At 39.2% G+C, this 20,831-nt stretch overlaps 1 protein-coding gene across 1 annotated transcript; it reads left to right on the top strand.

The window, feature by feature from the left end:
- Positions 1-935: 935 nt before the first annotated feature.
- LOC137028730 (adhesion G-protein coupled receptor G6) lies at positions 936-20,715 on the top strand. Its single transcript, XM_067397904.1, has 30 exons — positions 936-1,061; positions 1,410-1,486; positions 1,575-2,225; positions 11,314-11,411; positions 11,511-11,590; positions 11,674-11,704; positions 11,790-11,833; positions 12,018-12,166; positions 12,327-12,521; positions 12,619-12,762; positions 12,873-12,946; positions 13,040-13,122; positions 13,219-13,252; positions 13,519-13,541; positions 13,649-13,797; positions 13,978-14,101; positions 14,805-14,914; positions 15,238-15,442; positions 15,660-15,828; positions 17,170-17,316; positions 17,411-17,536; positions 17,614-17,659; positions 17,748-17,851; positions 18,014-18,135; positions 18,321-18,589; positions 19,371-19,476; positions 19,598-19,878; positions 19,960-20,061; positions 20,137-20,301; positions 20,387-20,715. Exons 2-30 carry the CDS (start codon positions 1,417-1,419, stop codon positions 20,536-20,538), a joined length of 4,053 nt encoding a protein of 1,350 aa, XP_067254005.1. The 5' UTR covers positions 936-1,061; positions 1,410-1,416; the 3' UTR covers positions 20,539-20,715.
- Positions 20,716-20,831: the final 116 nt, after the last annotated feature.

Below are 20,831 nucleotides of genomic sequence, written 5' to 3'. Positions count from 1 at the left end.
AAATACTTAAGTAACTAATGACATTTACACTTTACACCATAAATGTCCAAACTCACCAATGTATACAGTGGTGAGATTAAGAGCATTGGTATTACCATGCTAATAGATTTGATCAATATGAAAGGTGATTTAAATAAGTAGTAAAGACATTTCAGCACCGTAAATAAAGTTGTCTGAATTTTGCTGGCCAGCAAAAACAAGTGCCTCTAGGTTTATTGCATATCCCAGGTGAAAAAAAGTACACTTCTATAATGTACTTAAAGTGCTCTATTTTCACGCACTAATTTTATATTTAATATACTAAAAATTCTTCTTTAGTACTTCATAAGATAATCTTAAGAACATCTAAGTGTACTCAACTGTGCTATTTTGAGACACCATGAAATATGAACTAAAATGTGCTTTTAAAGTCTCTGTATTAAAAAAAATACATTTAGTTACCACTTTTAGTACACTATGGGTTCAAATGTACTATCAGGGGTATCTGAATACGTTTTTTAAATACAGAGATAGTATATTAAAAGCACATTTTCATTCATATTTCATGGTGTCTCAAAATAGCACAGTTGAGTACACTTAGATGTTCTTAAGATTATCTTAAGAAGTACTAAAGAAGAATTGTTAGTATATTAAGTACTAAATTAGTGCGAGAAAATAGAGCACTTTAAGTACATTATAGAAGTGTACTTTTTTTCCACCTGGGATGTCTCCATGTGATGCTGTGCAATGAGAGAGAAATTGTAAAATTAGGTTTGTAACCTCAAAGCTGTTGTTTGCTAATCATAACACCTATACTGACTGATAGCTGCACTTGGCTTTATGAAGATGGTGTACAGTGCATGTACAGAATCACTGGTAGACAATATGTCATGGCTAATCTGAATAAGTCAATGATTGATGAGCTTAATGAATAACTCAACACGACAACAGGGGAACTTGTAAAGATGAACATAAGATCTCTCATGGTCATACCTTTCACATCTATCAACATATATGTTGACAGTTACTCTCTTGAATGAAGAAATGACATGGAAATTTGTCACTAGCACATGCTGAATGCGGTGAGTAACTATTGTTTCATTTCGCTTGCATTCATGTTACATCTAAATTTTGTTTACCTTCAAAAAATAACAAAAAATGATAATTGATATGAGCTTTTATTTTTAACTGACATATTTACCAAAATTACTTACAATGCAGTTATCTATCTATCTACTATCTATCTATCTATAATATGCTCAATAAATGATAAATGGTTTTGTACAGAAAATGCTGAGAAACATCTTTTAGCCCTATGTTTGCTGTGGAGCTTGATACTGCAGAATATATAAAATAAACCAAAATCAATATTCTGCCTCTTTTTTTTTTTTTTATCTTTACGAGTAATTTCATTTCTTGCCTTTTGTCAGGTGAAGAATGGAAAAACACAAACAGGTTAAGGCTTTCATCATCCTCGTTCTATGTATAATAACATCGAAGAATGGAGGTATTGTTGTGCAAAATATTTTAACATTCACAATTTGTTATGTTTTGTTGTTTTGTTATGTTTTACATAATTTCACTTTATACCTGAGGTTCAGTAAATGATGTCAGTCTGTGGGGGAAGGAGGTGAATTTCATGCAGAAGGACTGTCAATTCTGGCTGCTGGAAGATGGTCAGGAAATCCCTGACCTGGAAGAGCTCAGTGTGTGCGTCAACATAAAGAGGAAGATCAGCAATTCGCACTGGACCGTGTTCACGTACCTGCACCCTGATAAGACACACATAGAGCTAGGGATGAAGGGTCACGGAAAAGACCTCTATATCATAATGTTTGGGAGAGTTTGGACCATTTCTTCTGTGGTATCCTTGGAAAACTGGCATTCAGTTTGCATGACGTGGTCCAAGTCTATGACTGAGCCAAAAGTCTATGTTAATGGATCCAAGGTGGTCTTAAAAGCACAGTTTGAAGGAATGGCTCTGCACCCTCACTACCATATTGTGGCCGGTGGTGGCACTTTGACTTTAGCTGTGGCCCACAATTTTGTAAAGGACAAGATTAACATTGAAACAGGAACCGAACTAAAGGGCAGTTTAAGTCAGTTCAGGGTGTGGAAACATGTACGTAGCGCTGAGGACATTTCAGGGAAGACCTGTACTGATGGGGATGTTCTGCATTGGGATGAAAGAATCTGGAAAGAAATCAAAGACTGTCAGCCTATAGATGACAATACGCAACAGTGTGGTAAGGGGCAAAAATTTGTTATTGATATGACTGTAGCTTTTCACAAATAGGGTACACTGTAAAAAAAAAAAAAAAATCCATAAAAATAAGGCATAAGGTGTAAATATAAAATATATATTTTGGTTTTGTTTTGTTTTTTTTTACAGGTGTTTTACCTGTATTTTGAATTATGCATTGCTTTGTGTTGTATTTTAGGGTTAATGGAAATTTCTGTAAAATTACTGGATAATGTCACGGCAGAAAATTACCATTTTTTATGTTTTACAGTGTACAAAAAGTCCTTAAAATCTCTTTTATAAAACAAATAATTATTAATTATTCATTTCTGTAGGCTATATTTTTGAGGACAGAATAATTGAGAATAGCCCAGAGGACAGTGGAAGTGACAGCAGTGGTGAGGAGTATGTGCCAGCAAAGCGCTGCTCTGAGACAGACAGTGAAGCAGAGCGTGATTCGAGAGATTTTATTGTTATTATATTGAAATGTTATTGTTTTTAATAACTAAGCTGATATACATAGCATAACATGCCATAAAAAACACAATATTCCATATGGTCAGCTGATGGCTTTATGTCCCATTTTATGCCTTTGTTACATGGCGTCCACATATGTGGACAGTTAACTAATTTTTAAATAAAACTGAATTTTGTAAAAATTAAAATGGATTTCAATTTTGGCATCATATTAAAGTAATAAAAATAATCTTTAAAAACAGATAATGTTTTCAATAATTAATGTATGAAAGGGTTTCACTTGGCAATGAAACAACACCAAAAGTAAAGATAAGTATATAAAAAAAAGAAAATTCAATGACTGCTCTTTTCTGAAACGGCGCTACTGTTACTGCAGCGGTAACATGGTACAAGACGGAGCGCTTTGAAAACTGAACTCTCAGGTGACATGAATGCTTTTTACAAATTTAAATCTCGTAATTACGTATTGCGATATGGGGTGAACGAACATTTTCCAGAGTACTATTTTTCCTTGTGCAAAAACCATCTTCCCAAAATTGTTTTAATTTAACCTATATAGCCTATTATTATTATTATTATTATTATTATTATTATTATTAAAACCTAAAATAGTGATTTATATTTTAAACTGGTCGGGCCGGATTTCGCGGGGGAAAATTGCATACATGCGTCATTTAAGGCTGATTTACACTTCTGTGTCTAGTGTACGCCGTAGCTACGACGTAGGCTGTTTGTATCACGCGTAGCCTACGACGTGCCCGTGCGTGTCACGTTATATCCGTACACAAAGAAAAGTAGTCACTGCAGCATGGCAGTAGCGTGACAATGTTTAACAAAATGATTTTTTGTTAAAATGTTTAACAAAGAAAACGTAATTTATTTATCCATTTGCTCTGATAAGATCTCCAGTATCTGTGTACGTTGGTGCCTTGAGCCACATTCATCCACGCAGAACCTTATACTTCTACGTCGGACCTACGCCGGAGCCTCTGCGCCGTCTGTTTTCATTTATACTTCTGCGTCGTTGTCCGCTTCGACGTGCATGCAGACCACTAGGGGGTAGTGTCCGCGTTCATGTTGAGTATCAACACAAAAGCCGAAGAAGCAACTCGTCATGTACGTTGTCAGAGAAGCTTACAAATAGAAACGGCAAATAGGTAATGACTTTTCTTGCAGTTTGACTGTATGTGTCCCCTGAAACAGTGTTTTTTCATTCATAGTGAAGCTGAAAGTGCTCGCTCTTCTCCGAGTGCGCCAGTTTTTTGACCTGAGGGAGGGGTTCTAGCAGACCAATCACAGCGCTTGCGGTCCGCGTAGAATTGACGCGTTGTTACAGTTTTGAAGAGGTGCACGTCAGGCTCATAGGTCAGGCTACGTCGTATGCTACTGTTGTAAAATGGTGCGGGCCCTTTAATAGCAGTTTTCGGTTTTGTTTTGGAGAGAAGAGGGAAAGGGGAAAAAAGAACGTGTTGTTGCGACCGGAGCGCTGTCATGTTGAGGCTGTATTGTTGATCGCCGTTCAACTTTGAAAACAATAAAATCTTCGGACCAAATCAAGTTGTAATTTGTTTACTCACTATAGCCGCTGAACAAAGGGAAAGGGAGTTAACCCCGAAGTTTAAATAGGAAAGCTACTTCGGCCCTGGAGCAGTGAAAGTCTCCCCTGTCATCCCCGACCACGATCAGGGACATAGCAGGAACGGTTAACACTGGCGACCACGAAGGGACCCTGACGCAGATACAACGGTAGCAGCGGCAGTGGTGAACGCACAGCGGAATAACCGGTGGATTAAGACGGAGCGTGAGCAGTAACCATAGCAGCGCTGTACTATACAGCGCTAAAGAGCTAGCCAAAATGGCGGCCTCCCGTTCGCATCTCGTCACTGAATGTAAAGAAAATTTGCTCGAAAAAGTTACCAGCCGTTCTATCCATCCAATGTCATTCACTGCAGTAAATGAAACTGAAATAAAAACTGACTGTTTGCAAATAAGAAACGAAAATGAGGGGCATTATAACCCTTTTTCGTGTGATGGACAGATGGATGCAAATGCAAGTGAAACCTGTTACATACCCATTCAGCCATTGAAATTATCAGACACTAATCCATTTAAAGTTGATGTTGAAAGAGGCTGTTGGGCAGATGTGCGATGTAAAGAACCATGCTCCCACATATATCATCCTGGCAGCTGCACGTTGGCAAAGCCATTTACTGCCACTGTGTCAACTCCAAGTACAAACCCCTTTACTTCTGCTTATGTAGGGGATTTCATTCATAGCACTCCTATGCCCAGCTCACAGTTGCACACCCCGTGCTGTAATTCACTTAAGCATATTAAATATGCTCATCCATTGCAGCGATGTGATAGTGCCACCAAGCCAGTAGAACATTCTCTCCCCATTTATGAGCCACATAAATCACACGTGCGGCGACCACGTTCCATATACTATCAGGCTTCCTCTGAGAGTGAGGATGACTATGACTCTAGAGAGAGAGTCCCCACTCTGCGCCCTGGCCAATACGATGGTACCACCCCGTGGAGGGAGTTCCTTCACCGGTTTGAGAGCTGTGCCAAGGCGAACCATTGGACTGAAGAGACCAAGGCCATTCAGTTAAAGTTCTGCTTGATGGGTGCACCTGGGGCAATAGTCCATAGGAATCCACGGTCGGCTCAGTGGAACTACAGCCGTTTGGTAGAGGAAGTCGAAATTGCCTATGGTCCCTCTTCAGAGCATGCTGCTGCAGTAGCCATTGAGTTGAGACAACGTGTTCGTAAACCAGGGGAATCTCTCCATTTATTAAGGGATGACATATATGAGAAGGTGTCAGTGGCCTATAGTGATAGGACTGAAAGAGAGCAAGACGGCATAGGTGTAGAAGTTTTCACTCATGCTATTGGGGATACGGAGATCGTACAGAAGTTATTAGAGAAGCGACCACTCACACTAGCCCAAGCCTATGACATTGCCCGCCGTTATGAAACCACCAAGCGAGCAGCGTCACACGTCACCAGCCTCACGCATGCAGGTGTACATGGCCTGTCTGAACGGAAGCCCCGTACTGCTGTGGTGAGAGAAGGAGTTGAAAGAGGGGAAGCAGAGGTTGTAGGGACCACCCCAGCAGTGGGTTTTAAACCAACTGTACCTGAACGCCAGCGCATGTTAGCCTCACGGAGAGGCTATAAGGACATTAGGTGGGAAGAAATTCGTTGTCATAACTGTACAGGGATCGGCCATATGAAGAGAAATTGCCCTTCACCTAGGAAAGCAACCAGGGGTCAATCTTCGGCTGTTGCCCACAACAGCTCAGAGCCCACTGCGATTCATTTTAAAACTCACAGTCAGGAAATGAGTATTCATCTGACCATCCATGGACTAGATATCTGTGCCGTTTTAGACAGCGGAGCACGAAAAAGTGTGTTGCCCTTACAACTTTACGATGCCATCCACCCCGACGCAAGGACCCCACTTCAGCCATCAGTAGTGAAGACACTACTAGGTGTTGGACCTGGTGATATTCCAGTAATCGGTGAAGTTTATGTTCCAGTCCAGATAAACAACCGGCAAGTAAATGTACACTTTTTGGTGGCTGACGTTGCGAGTGAAGAGGCACTCTTGGGTCATCCGTTTCTCGTTCAAGCTCAAGCTCGTCTTGATTTCGGAAATAACTGTATCACACTCTTTGGAGAGGAAGTACCCTACTTCCAAGTTATGGGCACATCAAAGACACGGGCAGTGAGAGTGGCCAGGACGGTAGTGGTTGAGGCTGGATTGGAATATGTAGTCAGAGGCAACACCCATCTTAAGGACCACATAAGAGGAGAAGTGATGTTGAGCCCTACTAGGGGCTTCGTGGAAAAATATAAGGTACTGGTTGCTCGTGTGCTGGTGGAAGCCCAGCCCTTCAAAGGTGTTCCTCTTCGCATTTTTAATCCTGGAAATACAGCTGTAACTATTAGGAGGGGAGCTATCGTGGGTTTCCTCCAACCGGCTGAGGCCTTGGAACCTGCCAATACCACAGCCAGTGCCCAAATGTCGGGCCAACCTACCATTCCCCAGCATTTGCAAGAGCTGTATGAACAGAGTGCAATTGAACTTAACCCAGGAGAACAGCTCCAGCTGTCCCAATTGTTGCGCTCCTATGGCAGTCTATTTTCGACTGGACCCGGTGATTTGGGCCGAACAAGCCTGGTGCAACATGATATCATGACTCAGTCAGGAGCTGCTGTCAAGCAACCTCCACGTCGGATGGCACGATAAAAGCAGCAGGATGCTGACAAACAAGTAAAGCAGAGCCTGGAGGTTGGTTTGGCCCGTCGCAGCCATAGCAGCTGGGCCTCACCCATAGTGATGGTACGTAAAAAGGATGGCACTTACCGTCTCTGTGTGGATTATCGTGCTTTAAATGACTGTACCATCAAGGATGCGTACCCATTGCCCCGGATCCAGGACACACTTGACACCCTCTCCACTGCTAAATGGTTTAGTACATTAGATCTCGCCTCAGGTTATTGGCAGGTTGAGCTGACACCACGCGCCCGTCGAGCTGCAGCCTTCTGTACCAGGAATGGGCTGTTTGAATGGAACGTCATGCCTTTTGGATTGTGTAACGCTCCTGCAACCTTCCAGAGGCTAATGGACCGGGTGTTAGCTGGCCTTCAGTGGGAGACATGCCTCGTGTACTTGGATGACATAATTGTGCTGGGTCGTGATGTGCCGGAGATGCTGCATCGTCTGGGTCAAGTTTTTGATAGGTTGCAGTATGCTAATTTAAAACTGAAGCCTGCAAAATGCTGTCTCTTTCGCCGCCAGGTAGCTTACCTGGGTCACATTGTCTCTGAACAGGGAGTAACTACAGACCCTGCTAAAATACAAAAAGTACAGGAGTGGCCTACACCCACATCTGTCCAGGAGGTTCGTCAATTCCTTGGTCTAGCGTCCTATTATCGAAGATTTGTGAAAGATTTCGCCACGATAGCGGAGCCACTCCATGCCCTGACCAGGAAATATGCCCGTTTCCAGTGGACTGAAGAATGTCAAAAGGCTTTTGATAAGCTTAAACAACTACTAACTACCACACCAGTCCTGAGTTACCCATTGGATGAGGGAGAAATGATGCTGGACACTGATGCCAGCAATGTCGGCATTGGCGCCGTCCTATCACAAGTACAGCAAGGGAGGGAGTGTGTATTGGCATACGGAAGCCGTAAGTTGTCCAAAACCGAACAGAATTATTGTACTACACGACGGGAGCTACTGGCTGTGGTGGAATTCGTCTCACATTTCCGACAGTACCTCCTGGGACGTCATTTTACTGTACGTTCTGATCACAGCAGTCTTCGTTGGCTCACCAAGATGAGGGAACCTGAAGGTCAGCTTGCCAGGTGGTTGGAAAGGCTTGGGGAGTATGATTTTGAGATCATTCACCGCCCTGGTCGGTTCCACAGTAATGCAGATAGCCTCTCTAGACAGTCGTGCCGTCAGTTCTGCCCTTGTAAGTTTCCAGGCCTCGCTTCTCAACCCAAGCGCTTTTGTCACCACGCTGTGCAGTGCAGTTTGGACTCTGTTGTCAGCAAGGAGCTGCAGAGTCCAGTGGAGGTAGAGGGGCAACTAGCCCCAATAATGAAGAGTCCAGTGGGGGTAACCTGTGAAAAAATCTGTGTGACTAAGACTAATGAGGACATATTCTTTTGTGGCTGGTCCCCAGAGGAGTTACAGGAGGCTCAAAAGACTGATCCAGACATTGCGCCTATCAGGGCATGGATAGAGACTAGTGGAGAGCGGCCAACATGGGCTACTATCGCGCCTTACAGTCCAGCCACAAAAACATATTGGAGCCAGTGGAGGCGGCTCTACATCCGAGATGGCGTTTTGGTCAGGCGGTTCTATTGCTTGGATGATGTCCAGTTTTACCCACAAATAGTGTTACCCCGTGTTTACCAGCCTGCAGTCATGAAGCAGATGCATGACGGACCGATTGGCGGACATTTTGGAGTCGAGCGCACAGTGGCACGGCTCCAGACTCGATACTGCTGGTATCGGATGAGAGAGGATGTCGCCCTCTGGTGTCAAACCTGTTTAAGTTGTTCGTCCATGGCTAGGCCCCGTAAGACACCACAGGCTCCTATGGGAAGCGTCAGAGTAGGAGCCCCTATGGAACGTGTTGCACTGGACATTATGGGGCCACTGAATGAGACGGAGCGACAGAAGTCTTATGTACTAGTGATACAGGACTACTTCACGAAATGGGTGGAAGCCTTTCCCCTGGCTAATGATAAAGCTGAAACCGTGGCTGAAGTTCTTGCTTCAGAGTGGGTGTGTCGTTATGGGGCGCCACAGGTATTGCACAGCGACCAAGGGCGAAATTTTGAGTCTGAAGTGTTCCAGAAAATGTGCTCGCTGTTTGGCATTGAAAAGACACACACCGCACCATTTCGGCCACAGTCAGATGGCCAGGTGGAACGATTCAATTCCACTCTAAAACAGATCTTGGCAACAACAGCTGAACGCTGCCACTGGGATTGGGACCTTATGATTCCTTATGCAGTTATGGCCTACAGAGCAACAAAGCACAGTGCTACTCACCTCACCCCTAATTATATGATTTTCGGACGGGAGGTGAGTGAACCAGTGGACCTGGTAGCCGGTTTACCCCCTCACTCTGACGTAGTTTCTACTGCCCCTGAGTATGTCCTACACCTCCGACAACGCCTTGAGCTGGCACATCAGGTTGCCAGAGATGTGCTTGGTGAGTCAGTGGAACGTGCAAAGAGACAGTATGACAAGAGTTGCTGCCGCACACGGTTTGAAGTCGGAGATGCTGTGTGGTACCTCATTAAGGGCACACGGAGGGCCAAGAACAAAGTCAGAAAATTCCTTCCATCATACGAGGGGCCATTCTTCATCCTGGGTCAGCTGGATGATCTGGTGTATCGCATACAAAAGGGGCCAAACACTAAAGCAAAGGTAGTTCATCATGATCAATTGAAACCCTATCATAGTCGCGAACCACTGGACAACACTTGGGCGATGGAGCTGGCCGGGACCTGGGCACCGGTGGAGGTGCCACCCCCAGTCATTGACATGGATACTGCAGACCTGGAGCTGTCTGGCCTATTTTCCAACGCAGAAGAGGAAAGATCATCCAGCAACACTCTAGATCCAGCAGGGAGCGCTACTGCCAACGAATTTTCTCTCGACATGGACTCTTCTTCCACCGAGGATGCTCAGGACAGTGGGGGTGGTACAACAGAACCACTTCCCCAACGGCATCATAGGCCGAAACGCAGACTGAGACCTCCTGACAGGTTTGGTGAATGGGTAGCTCACTGAGTTGATCAGGTTTATAGACCGTTCCAGAGATAAAGGTTGTCAGAAATGCTTATAGTACACTGTTTATGTTAGTGATTGAAGTTAAAGAGTTATTTCATAGAAAAAAAAAGTTTCTGTAAACATGGATATTTTGTTTTGAATTGTTCTTATAGGCTCCGGTCGCCTAGGTGGTGTAAATGACTGACTAGAGACTTGGACTGTACAAGAGGGACTGCCTTAACCCCATGCATGGACTTTTAATGTAAAATGTGCATGTTAAAACAAATGCTGGAGTGGCATTAAGTTAAACAATTGCCATCCAGAGTGGGGGTAGTGTTGTAAAATGGTGCGGGCCCTTTAATAGCAGTTTTCGGTTTTGTTTTGGAGAGAAGAGGGAAAGGGGAAAAAAGAACGTGTTGTTGCGACCGGAGCGCTGTCATGTTGAGGCTGTATTGTTGATCGCCGTTCAACTTTGAAAACAATAAAATCTTCGGACCAAATCAAGTTGTAATTTGTTTACTCACTATAGCCGCTGAACAAAGGGAAAGGGAGTTAACCCCGAAGTTTAAATAGGAAAGCTACTTCGGCCCTGGAGCAGTGAAAGTCTCCCCTGTCATCCCCGACCACGATCAGGGACATAGCAGGAACGGTTAACACTACGCACAGCCTACGCTGTTGCTACGGCGTACAGTACACTCGACGCAGAAGTATAAATCAGCCTTTAAGCACCAAAACAATGTTCTTCCGCAAGACTCATGCAGTTTTATTCTTTTGCCGCTAGAGGGCCAACGGTTACATAGTTTTTTAATGTCCATGTATATTTAATTATTTAATTGTTTGAGTGAGTATAATGGCAGGCTAATGAGGTCGCTGATGTGGAGCATTTGGTTATTGTTTTTTTGTTTGTTTGTTTTACAGTATAACAGGTTGAATGCTCGTGTTTTACGAAATTGACAGTCCAGTTTTGTGTAAAATGAGAAAATGGATTAATATTATTTAATTGTCTCTCCACTAGCCTACTTCTCATTATAGGTTCGTTTTATGTTCGGCAATAGATTATCGAAATATAACAGGATTTTTGCTTCAAATGTTTTCAAAAGTAATGGAGTACAACAGAGTTACATGTTCACGAAAAGTGATAGTGTGTATTGGCTTTAGTAATTAAATTATGTCTATTTACATTATGACTATTTAAACAAAATTAAATTATGTTTGCTAAATTGTGTCCAATTCAGTAAGTACAGCATATATACCATGCCCCCTTTATTGGTCTTTTTATACCTCACACAATTTCCTCTTGTTCCAGACTGGCCTTATTATGAAGTAAAATTAGTGATCATCATCTTTCGTGAAGACGGATACAAAACAAACATTTATGACGCTCGAGAAGTTGTACATCAGTGGGTGAGATACAAAAAAAAAATGCATATTGAATTTTTACTGCTATTAGTACAAGACAGAATGTCAATAATATTTGTATATTATCCTCTCTTTCTCTCCAAGTTGACTCAAGCAACAGGAGAGTTAAAATTGGGGCCGGCAGACATACATTTGCACAAAGTCAGAGTGTATCCTTTAGCAGGGTAAGATCTTGTAATATCTCTCTAAACACAGTACAAATGTTCTCAGGCCAGAATCCAAATTTACCCTTGTTGTCTTTCTACAGCTTACATACACTTTCCAGCAGTAATGCAGAGGTGCGTCAGTCGCATTAAGACTATCTGTACAAAATAAATATCCACATCCACATGCTCATCAAATTAACAAGATTTCTCTCTTCAGGAGGGAACCATGAAATTGCGGGCAACAATTCCTGGAGTCAGCCAGTGAGGATCTTTTCTAAATTTCATATCTTTTTCATCTCTAAATGATTTTTCACAATCTGCAAGAGCTTTTTAAATACAATTTTTAAGTATAACATGCATTTTTTAATAAGATATTTTGAAAAATGTGCAAAATGTGCACAAGCAGACTGACTACTGATAATGTCATCCTTGTGTTTCTTTATAGGTTTGACTGCTTGGCTCACCTGAATGCGATTCCTAGTGCTGATGTAGGGAAAATGCAGGTAGAACTCTCTGAGATCCTCGCCAAGGGACACAAAATAGACCACTACAAAATAAATACAGATCCTGATTTCATCTTCATATACCCTCTTGGTAAATCAGATAGTACTTACAGACAATAAAGCATTATCTCCATGCAAATCAACAATTGTCCATAGTCAAGCATGTTTCTGGTGTAGCTATTAAGTACCAGTGCAGGTATGCATGTTTTCAATGATCTGATTGTCCTTTTTTTTCACCTTACACTCTTTAGAGGACCTCTTACCAGACCCAGACACAACCCCACCAATAACAGCGACAACGTCTTTGCCTCGTACAACTGAAACACTAACAACCACAACTTCTCAGCCGACTACTGAAATCATGACTACTGCAAAAAAAATAGGCACAACACATATACAAATGGAAACAACAACAGCAGTTGTCTCATCCTCTACTGAAACAACAAGTCTGTACAGAAACTATATGTATCGGTTTACCTCTTATGAACAGTAATATGCATGTATGCGATACTCTGACTTTTTTTCTCTTTGTGTCTTCAACAGTCACTATCTCCACACCATTCATGACAACAACCCTGGCAGAAAGTTCCTCGACAATTAAACACACAACAGTTTTATCCTCCACAACATGTCTTACATTAAATACAACTACAAGCTACATGCATCCACCTGAAGGAATAATATCAGGTAAAGAATTGCATTTTTACTGTGACAAAAAAAAAAAAAAAAAAATCCATGCACAATTACTGCTCTTGTGAAGTGTGGTGTATTTAATAATGTCTTTGTCCTGAAAATAGATAGCTATTTCAATGTCAACGTCAATGTGACTATAAACGGCTCTGGTGACCCTAAGAATATAATTAAAACCTGGGTAAGATCTCAACAAAGAAATCCTTAAATTATGTGTTGCATGTCAAACTGGAAACAAGTATCACATCTCAGTTGTGTTTTATCATTATTACAGCTTAATGAAACTCTTTCTAGTAAAGGAATATCTGTGTTCCACTTTAAACTCTTGACCTCCTCAACACATGCACGAAAACGAAGGTTAGTCAGTCTTGCTGTTATATTGCAGAGAACAGACCAAACCCCAAGACACTATAGAATTTGTTTTAAACATGCATGTCTGATTTGTGTTTGCAGTGTGGAAACAAAATCATCCAAAGTGGTTAGAAAGGTACATGAGATTATATATATATATATATATATATATATATATATATATATATATATATATATATATATATATATATATATATATATATATATATATATATATATATATATATATATATATATATATATATATATATATATATATATATATATATATATATATATATATATATATATATATATAAATGGAAAATGAAATTCAAAATGTTTCTCTTAGACAATCAAAATAGGTAATATTTCCTATTACTTTGTTCATTTGTTTTGCAGCATTCCCTGCTCTCAGTAACAAGGTGAGTTCTTCATTACAAGATACAGCAACTGTAGAAAAGTAAACAATAGTGAATAATAATTGTTATGAATGTACAACATGATTTAATCTGATATGGCTTGTTCCCAGCCATAGCTGTGTCTTTCATGCTCGGGTAACAACTTCCTCAAACATCGCAGAGACACAAAAACAAATTCATTTTCTTCTGGAGAAAACATACACCAGTGGATCAGTATGCTTGGATGCTCAGCCTGACGACATTTTAATTTCTTATATTGGTACGGGCTACATCTGAAGATGATGGGGGAATAAGATCATAATACATTCTCAGTATTGCATGCTATTCTCTCATTGTAATATCGACAGAAACTGAGGAGTATAATCAATTGGATGAATTACATTTAATTCTATAGTTCTATAGAGTTTCTGAATGCATTTCTTTTCAACTCCAAAAACAGAGCCATGTCCTGAACACAACCATCACACCAGACAGGGGCTTTTCAAATGGCCCCAAACTGATGTTCAGCGCATCGCCTCGCTTTCCTGTGAAGGAAACCCTGAAAAGACAGCATTTAGGGAATGGTAAGAGCCTCTCTGAAGCTTAATTGCAAAGTTTGTAATTTAATTGCACAAATGATTAACTCCATTCCCAGCTAATTAATATTCTAATAATGTTTTCCCAACATTCCAATTAAGTTTAAAAAAAACTTTAATAGAACATTATATTTTCTGACAATGTTCTTCCAGGAACGGTCGAGCCAACGTTTCAAACAACCGAATGCAGTTTCATTTGAGCAAATCGCATACTTGATTTTTGATCATGTTGCAATAATTGCATTAGATCATTTGAACATTTCCAGTTCAAAGATGCCTTTTGTTCTGCTTAATACCTTGGTAATAGAATATTATAAATCTTTCACCACTCCACTGTCAGGTTTGTTGCTCCTCATCACCAACTCTAAAAAGAGGAAGCCATTTGATTTAATATTTGAAGGGGCTGCTGTAAACCAATTAATCACATGCATGTTCCATATGGTGGTATCATTAATGTCAGAACTGTTTGTATGATCGATTTCATTGCAGAGGTTAAACAATCTCTTGCGTTTCAACAATGTTCCAGTCGTTTCTGGTTTAGTGCAGCCATAAAAAGGTTCTATCCCTGAACCTGAAGAGCAGTATATAATGTGTATCTTGGAGTCAAGAACTAATTAATAGAAGTATTTAATCCAAATAATTTATGATTTGATATGTTTATTGATTGTGACTGTCTCACCCTTCTCTCCAGTTTTCTGGATGCAAACTCTAACGCTGCTCTTTGGAAGTCTTCAGACTTGGGCGATTGCCAGGTTGTGGTCAACAAATTGTCAGATCTGGAGGGCATTATAGTCACTACTGGTAAACCCTTCTTAGAATTTGCATTAGATACACAAGCTTCCCTTTTAAAGTAAACAGAAGTGAACTGAATTAAACAAAAAAAGCATCATGATGTTATTTACAGAAAACACATATAAAACACAAATAAAATTTCCAAAAGTTTTTTTCCAGTTATGCCATTTTGGGTTCCCCAGTTTTTAAAAGAACAAATTTTTCTTAGTGTGAAGTATATTTTAATAAATTTAAAGACTTTTTTTGAGAGTGTGGAAATCTTTTTTAACACATTAGCCTTTATATCATCCAAACATATCTTCAAAACACTTCCTTATGCTTTTCCCTATTAGACAATGCAGAAGATATTCTGATGATGATTAAGGATTTGATGCATGAGAACAAAGATCTGGGTGAGAATGAGCTCTTAACTGTACTGAATAAACTATCCGATGTGATTAACGTTAGCGTGATCACACCTCCACTGGGAGAGGTCATCATCAGCATCACGTCTGACATCCTGGAGTCTAAAAGCAACCTGCAGCCTTTCACCAACAGGTGTGTGTTTGTGACATTCAATTAATATATTTGCTGGATTTTTATTAAACAATAAAAGTAATAAAACAAATATAGTAAATTATTTAATTGACGTGGTTTATAGTGTAATACAATGTGTAACTATATAATAAATTATGTCTGATGTTGTAAGTGAGGGTTTTACAGGCAGATTTTATACTTTCCATGTAAACAAAAAGTCCTTCTTGTATTTGTGTAGTATTCTGAACATCACAGAGGCTGTTGGAGACCAGATGTTAGGGTTCACTGGAGACTTAGTCAGTTTAACAGCTTCTGCCATGGCAATATCAGTAGTCAATATTGACCAAGACAATTTTCATAACCTCACCTTTGGAGTCTCATCCACTAACAAAGGCTTTAACCCTGAGGTGAGCACACCTGCACAGCACTTTCATGAAACTAGATGAACTTTGCTTTTATTTTGCTACTGTTTAAAAGTTTTGGGTCAGTAAAAAAAAAAAAAAAAAAAAAAAAAAAATATATATATATATATATATTTTTTTTTTTTTTTACTTTTTTACTATATATATATATATATATATATATATATATATAGTATTAAGATATTAATACTTTTATTTAACAAGGGTGTAGTAAATTGATCAAAAGTGACAGTAAAGACATTTATAATGTTACAAAAGATTTCTATTTTAAATAAATCTTTTGAAATCTCCCCCAAATTATTAAGCAGCACAACTGTTTTTAACACGAGTACCAAATCATCATATTAGAATGATTTCTGAAGGATCATGTGACACTGAAGACTAAGAATAATGAGTGCTGAAAATTCAGCTTTGCCATCACAGGAATAAATTACATTGTAAAATATATTAAAATATAAAACAAATTTAAGTTATAATATAATATAATATAATATAATCATCACAAGCTTTGAATGTTTCTATTTTGTACTATTAAAATATAATGAATCATATACTTAACCCATCTTAAATTTAGTTGGGTTAGTTCACCCAAAAATTTTGTCATCATTTACTCGCCCTCATGTCGTTCCAAATCCTTAAGACTTTTTTTGATATTTTTGATGAAATCTGAGAGCTTTCTGTCTACAGCTACACAACTAAAACTTGGACTCTTTCAAAAAATTCATGAAGAGATTGTAAAACTAATCCATATGAACTGAGCAGTTTAGTCCAAATTTTCTGAAGAGACTCGATCACTTTATATGATGAACAGATTGAATTTAAGCTTATATTCACATATAAACATTCAAATCACATAGCAGTTGTGGTAAAGCATGTTTGCTTGACGTGTGACAACCAATGAGGTTCGTTCTCATGTGTTACGCAGCATGTTTGAGCTTCAGGAAGAGGTTTGTTCTTGCACGTTATGCAGGTTCGGTTGAGCTTCTGTTTATGTTCGCTGATGTTCACTAAATTCAATCTGTTCATCATATAAAGCGATTGTGTCTCTTCAGAAAATTTGGACTAAAATACTCAATTCATATGAATTCGTTTTACGATCTCTTTATGAACTTTCTGGAAGAGTCCAAGTTTCAGATGCGTAGCTGTCTATGGAGCGACAGAAAGCTCTCAGATTTCATCAAAAAGATCTTGATTTGTGTTCCGAAGATGAACTTATGGGTTTGGAATGACATGAGGGTGAGTCATTTATGACAGAATTTTCATTTTGTGGTAAACTAACCCTTTAAAAGTCACACAATGATCAAATCTTATGCTTTTCTTCTATAGATTTATATCAACCAGGAGCCTTTTGATGGTACAGTGGCCTTTATTTCTCTTCCCTCTGAAATACAAGACAGATTCCCAATTGTAAACAACACCAGACCCCGTATTCAGTTTCAGTTTTATGGTGTTCCAACTCTTTTTCAAACAAACGTGAGTTCAAGTTACTAAGGCAGATGTTCATTTTACAGTTTGTTTGTCTTTTTGGTGACTATTTTGACACACTACTTTTGTAAACTTGCCTCAGAATAACCCAGATATGAAAAAACTGAACACTTACGTGGTGTCTGCAAGTGTGACTAATGCCACAGGAAACATTGAAAACCTAAATGAATATGTTGCAGTCACTCTGCACCATCTAAAAGCTAAGAGAGTAAGTGGAGTTCTTAAAAATGTCCAGCAATTAAAAAACACTGGCAGAAATAATTAAATTATCTTTACTTTCGACAGAAGGACCAGAATGTCCAGTGTGTCTACTGGGATTTCAATAAGAATGGCAAGTCACTTGGACTAAATGAATACATTATAATTCTTCTCACATTAAGTGCTGTGTCTCATAAGTGTTTATGCATGTACTGTTTTAGATGGATATGGAGGATGGAGTCCAAAGGGGTGCTGGACGTATAACATCAGCAAAGATTACACAACCTGTCTGTGTGACCACATGACCCACTTTGGAGTGCTGCTGGTATGACACAATTACAATAACTTTATTAATTTAAAATATAGTATATAAATACAATAATAGTAATACAATACTATATAATTTTATATTATATTTGTTGTATAGTGTTATATTTATATTATTTTATAAAAAAAATATGTTATATTGTTTATATTATTATTTAAGGATGTGTCTAGAACTCCCATTGATGAAAAGAATGAGAGAATCCTTACTCTTATTACATACATGGGCTGTGGTGTGTCTTCATGCTTTCTTGGGATCACAGTGCTAACATACACCCTCTTAGAGTAAGATGCTTTTATATTTGATGACAATGCAGCATACTTGCATTGCTATGGTACTTGCCACAATGTATATGCAATACTTTCATGTCTATTCAAACAGTTTTACAATACAATTTATATTTTAAAAGTCATTTTTTCACGATGCATTGCTTTGTCCTTAACTTTGAATGTATTGCATCTTAATACAGGAAGTTACGAAGAGACTACCCCTCCAAAATTCTGTTGAACCTGTCCATCGCATTACTGGGACTGAACCTGGTGTTTCTACTGAACTCCTGGATTTCTTCTTTTGACATCTATGGCCTATGCATTGCTGTGGCTGTGACCTTACACTATTTCTTACTGACTTCCTTTACCTGGATGGGCTTGGGGGCTGTGAATATGTACTTTGCTTTGGTCAAAGTTTTCAATGTGTATGTGCCCTCATACATCTTGAAATTCTGCCTGCTTGGCTGGGGTGAGAGATTTAAGCTCATTAAAACATTCAGTAACAGATTTATGTCTTTAATTCATTAATTTACCTCTTTTTAAAGGATTAGTTCACTTTTAAATAAAAATTTCCTGATAATTTACTCACCCCCATGTCATCCAAGATGTTCATGTCTTTCTTTCTTCAGTCGAAAAGAAATTAAGGTTTTTGATTAAATAATTCCAGGATTATTCTCCTTATAGTGGACTTCAATGGCCTCCAAACAGTTTGAAGTTCAAAAAGGTCAAAATTACAGTTTCAGTGAGCTTCAAAGGGCTTTAAACAATACCAGACGAGGAATAATGGCCTTATCTAGTGAAACGATCAGTCATTTTCGGAAAAAAAAATGTAAATGTATATGCTTTATATAAATAAATGATGGCCTTCCAAGTGCTTCTGCTAAAACCACATTTTTGTATTCTTCTAAAAGCTTACGCTGTATGTCCTACGCCTTCCCTACTGTACTTACGGAAAAAAATGGAACTGCCGCTGGTGATCATTTGTTTATCATTTGTTTTTGATCCTCGTCTGGTATCGTTTAAAGCCCTCTGAAGCTGCAACGAAACTGTAATTTTGAACTTCAACCATCTGGAGGCCTTTGAAGTCCACTATGAGGAGAATAATCCTGGAATGTTTTCATCAAAAACCTTAATTTCTTTTCGACTGAAGAAAAAAGGACATCTTGGATGACATGGGGATGAGTAAATTATCAGGAAAATTTTATCTGAAAGTGGACTAATCCTTTAACATCCATTATGTCTTTGCACAGGGATTCCACTTGTTATATGTGGCTTGGTGCTGGCTATAAACATGGATGCGTATGGCATGAACATCATGAGTGATTCCCAAATGACCCTGGATGATTCTGAAATGTTGTTAGTGAAGCTGAATGATTTTTAGCATGAAAACCGTATAAGAACAGCATTACAAATAACAAACCTCACATTACTGTGGTGTCAAATGCAAGTGAAGAATTTTCATGCCTTTCTTTTTCAGCTGCTGGGTACAAAATTATGTGGTATTCTATGTGACTGTGGTGAGCTACATAGCCTTTATACTACTGTGCAATGGCTCCATCTTCTTAGTGGTTCTGATCCAGATCAGAAACATGCAAGTCAATCAACCTGCTGGCACCCGAAGTGGGATCTTGAAAGACCTGCGGGCTGTGGCGAGCCTTACCTTCTTACTGGGTCTCACCTGGTCTGTGGCTTTTCTCACTTGGGGTCCTGTCAAAGTGTTCCTCCTCTACTTGTTCTCCATACTTAACAGCCTTCAAGGTGAAAAAGAGCACATAAAACGAAGTAAGATTTAGCTTTACAAGCCAATCTATTAATATTCTATGTTGTGATTTGTTCCAGGATTCTTCATTTTTGTGTTTCACTGTCTCATGAAGGAAAACGTACGTAAGCAATGGAGAATACATTTATGTTGTGGAGCTTTCAAGCTGCAGGAATTCTCTGGTAAAGCACAAATTTCTTCCTCGCAATATTAATAGTGTTGAAAAACACATGCACTTACTTCCTGATTGTTTGCAGAATGGAGCCAAACTGCAACTGTGGTTCCCAAACACAAACCCAATCCACCAAATACATTACCCTTCATGGCATCTGTGAGATCCATCAAATCGAATTCAACTCAGAGCTCAACTGTTTCCTCAGAATCCAGCCAACGTCAAGTGACTATCACAAGACCGGACCTGGGTAAGACGTTACTGATATGATATATTGTTAATGCTACAATGTTCAAATCTTTTACAATTTCTTGTTTGAACTTTTGCTGTGGTAGGATTTCTATATGAAAACAGTTTGGTAATACCAAGAGCCAGGACAGGACTGTCCTTTCTTCCTCGTGATGCATCTCCTGCCACAGCAAGTGGGATTGAGTTTCCTTCAAAGCCATGGAAGAATGGATTCGACACAGATATTTATCCCAAATAAATGTGACTATTTGTTGCTCTGTACTAAAGCACATGTTCTTCTGGAAACTTTCAGTTTTAGAATGACATTTGCCTCCTCAGAAAAATAAATATACAAATAAAAATGTATGTAAATTAAAATGTCAATTAGATTATATCAAGAAAAAGTATGTTGTACCCTATACAACAATGATGTAACAGTATGATTTATCTGTAAAAATGTGAAATTACCTATATGTTTCCGTAATAAATCTGCAATAAAGTCTAAAAGTGGATTTTAATGAAAATCATAGGCTTCCTAGTATTGAAGAAACA

This window comes from Chanodichthys erythropterus, chromosome 10 (assembly GCF_024489055.1).
Source record: "Chanodichthys erythropterus isolate Z2021 chromosome 10, ASM2448905v1, whole genome shotgun sequence".
Classification (NCBI taxonomy): domain Eukaryota; kingdom Metazoa; phylum Chordata; class Actinopteri; order Cypriniformes; family Xenocyprididae; genus Chanodichthys; species Chanodichthys erythropterus.
This window is presented reverse-complemented; position numbering and strand designations above follow the sequence as displayed.

Excerpts from the sequence above, each read along its gene's own strand:
- LOC137028730 (XM_067397904.1), top strand. The coding sequence starts at position 1,417 with ATGGAAAAACACAAACAGGTTAAGGCTTTCATCATCCTCGTTCTATGT. Across the intron at positions 17,660-17,747 it reads CTGGGATTTCAATAAGAATG|ATGGATATGGAGGATGGAGT; the intron begins GCAAGTCACTTG and ends GTACTGTTTTAG. Across the intron at positions 17,852-18,013 it reads CCCACTTTGGAGTGCTGCTG|GATGTGTCTAGAACTCCCAT; the intron begins GTATGACACAAT and ends TTATTATTTAAG.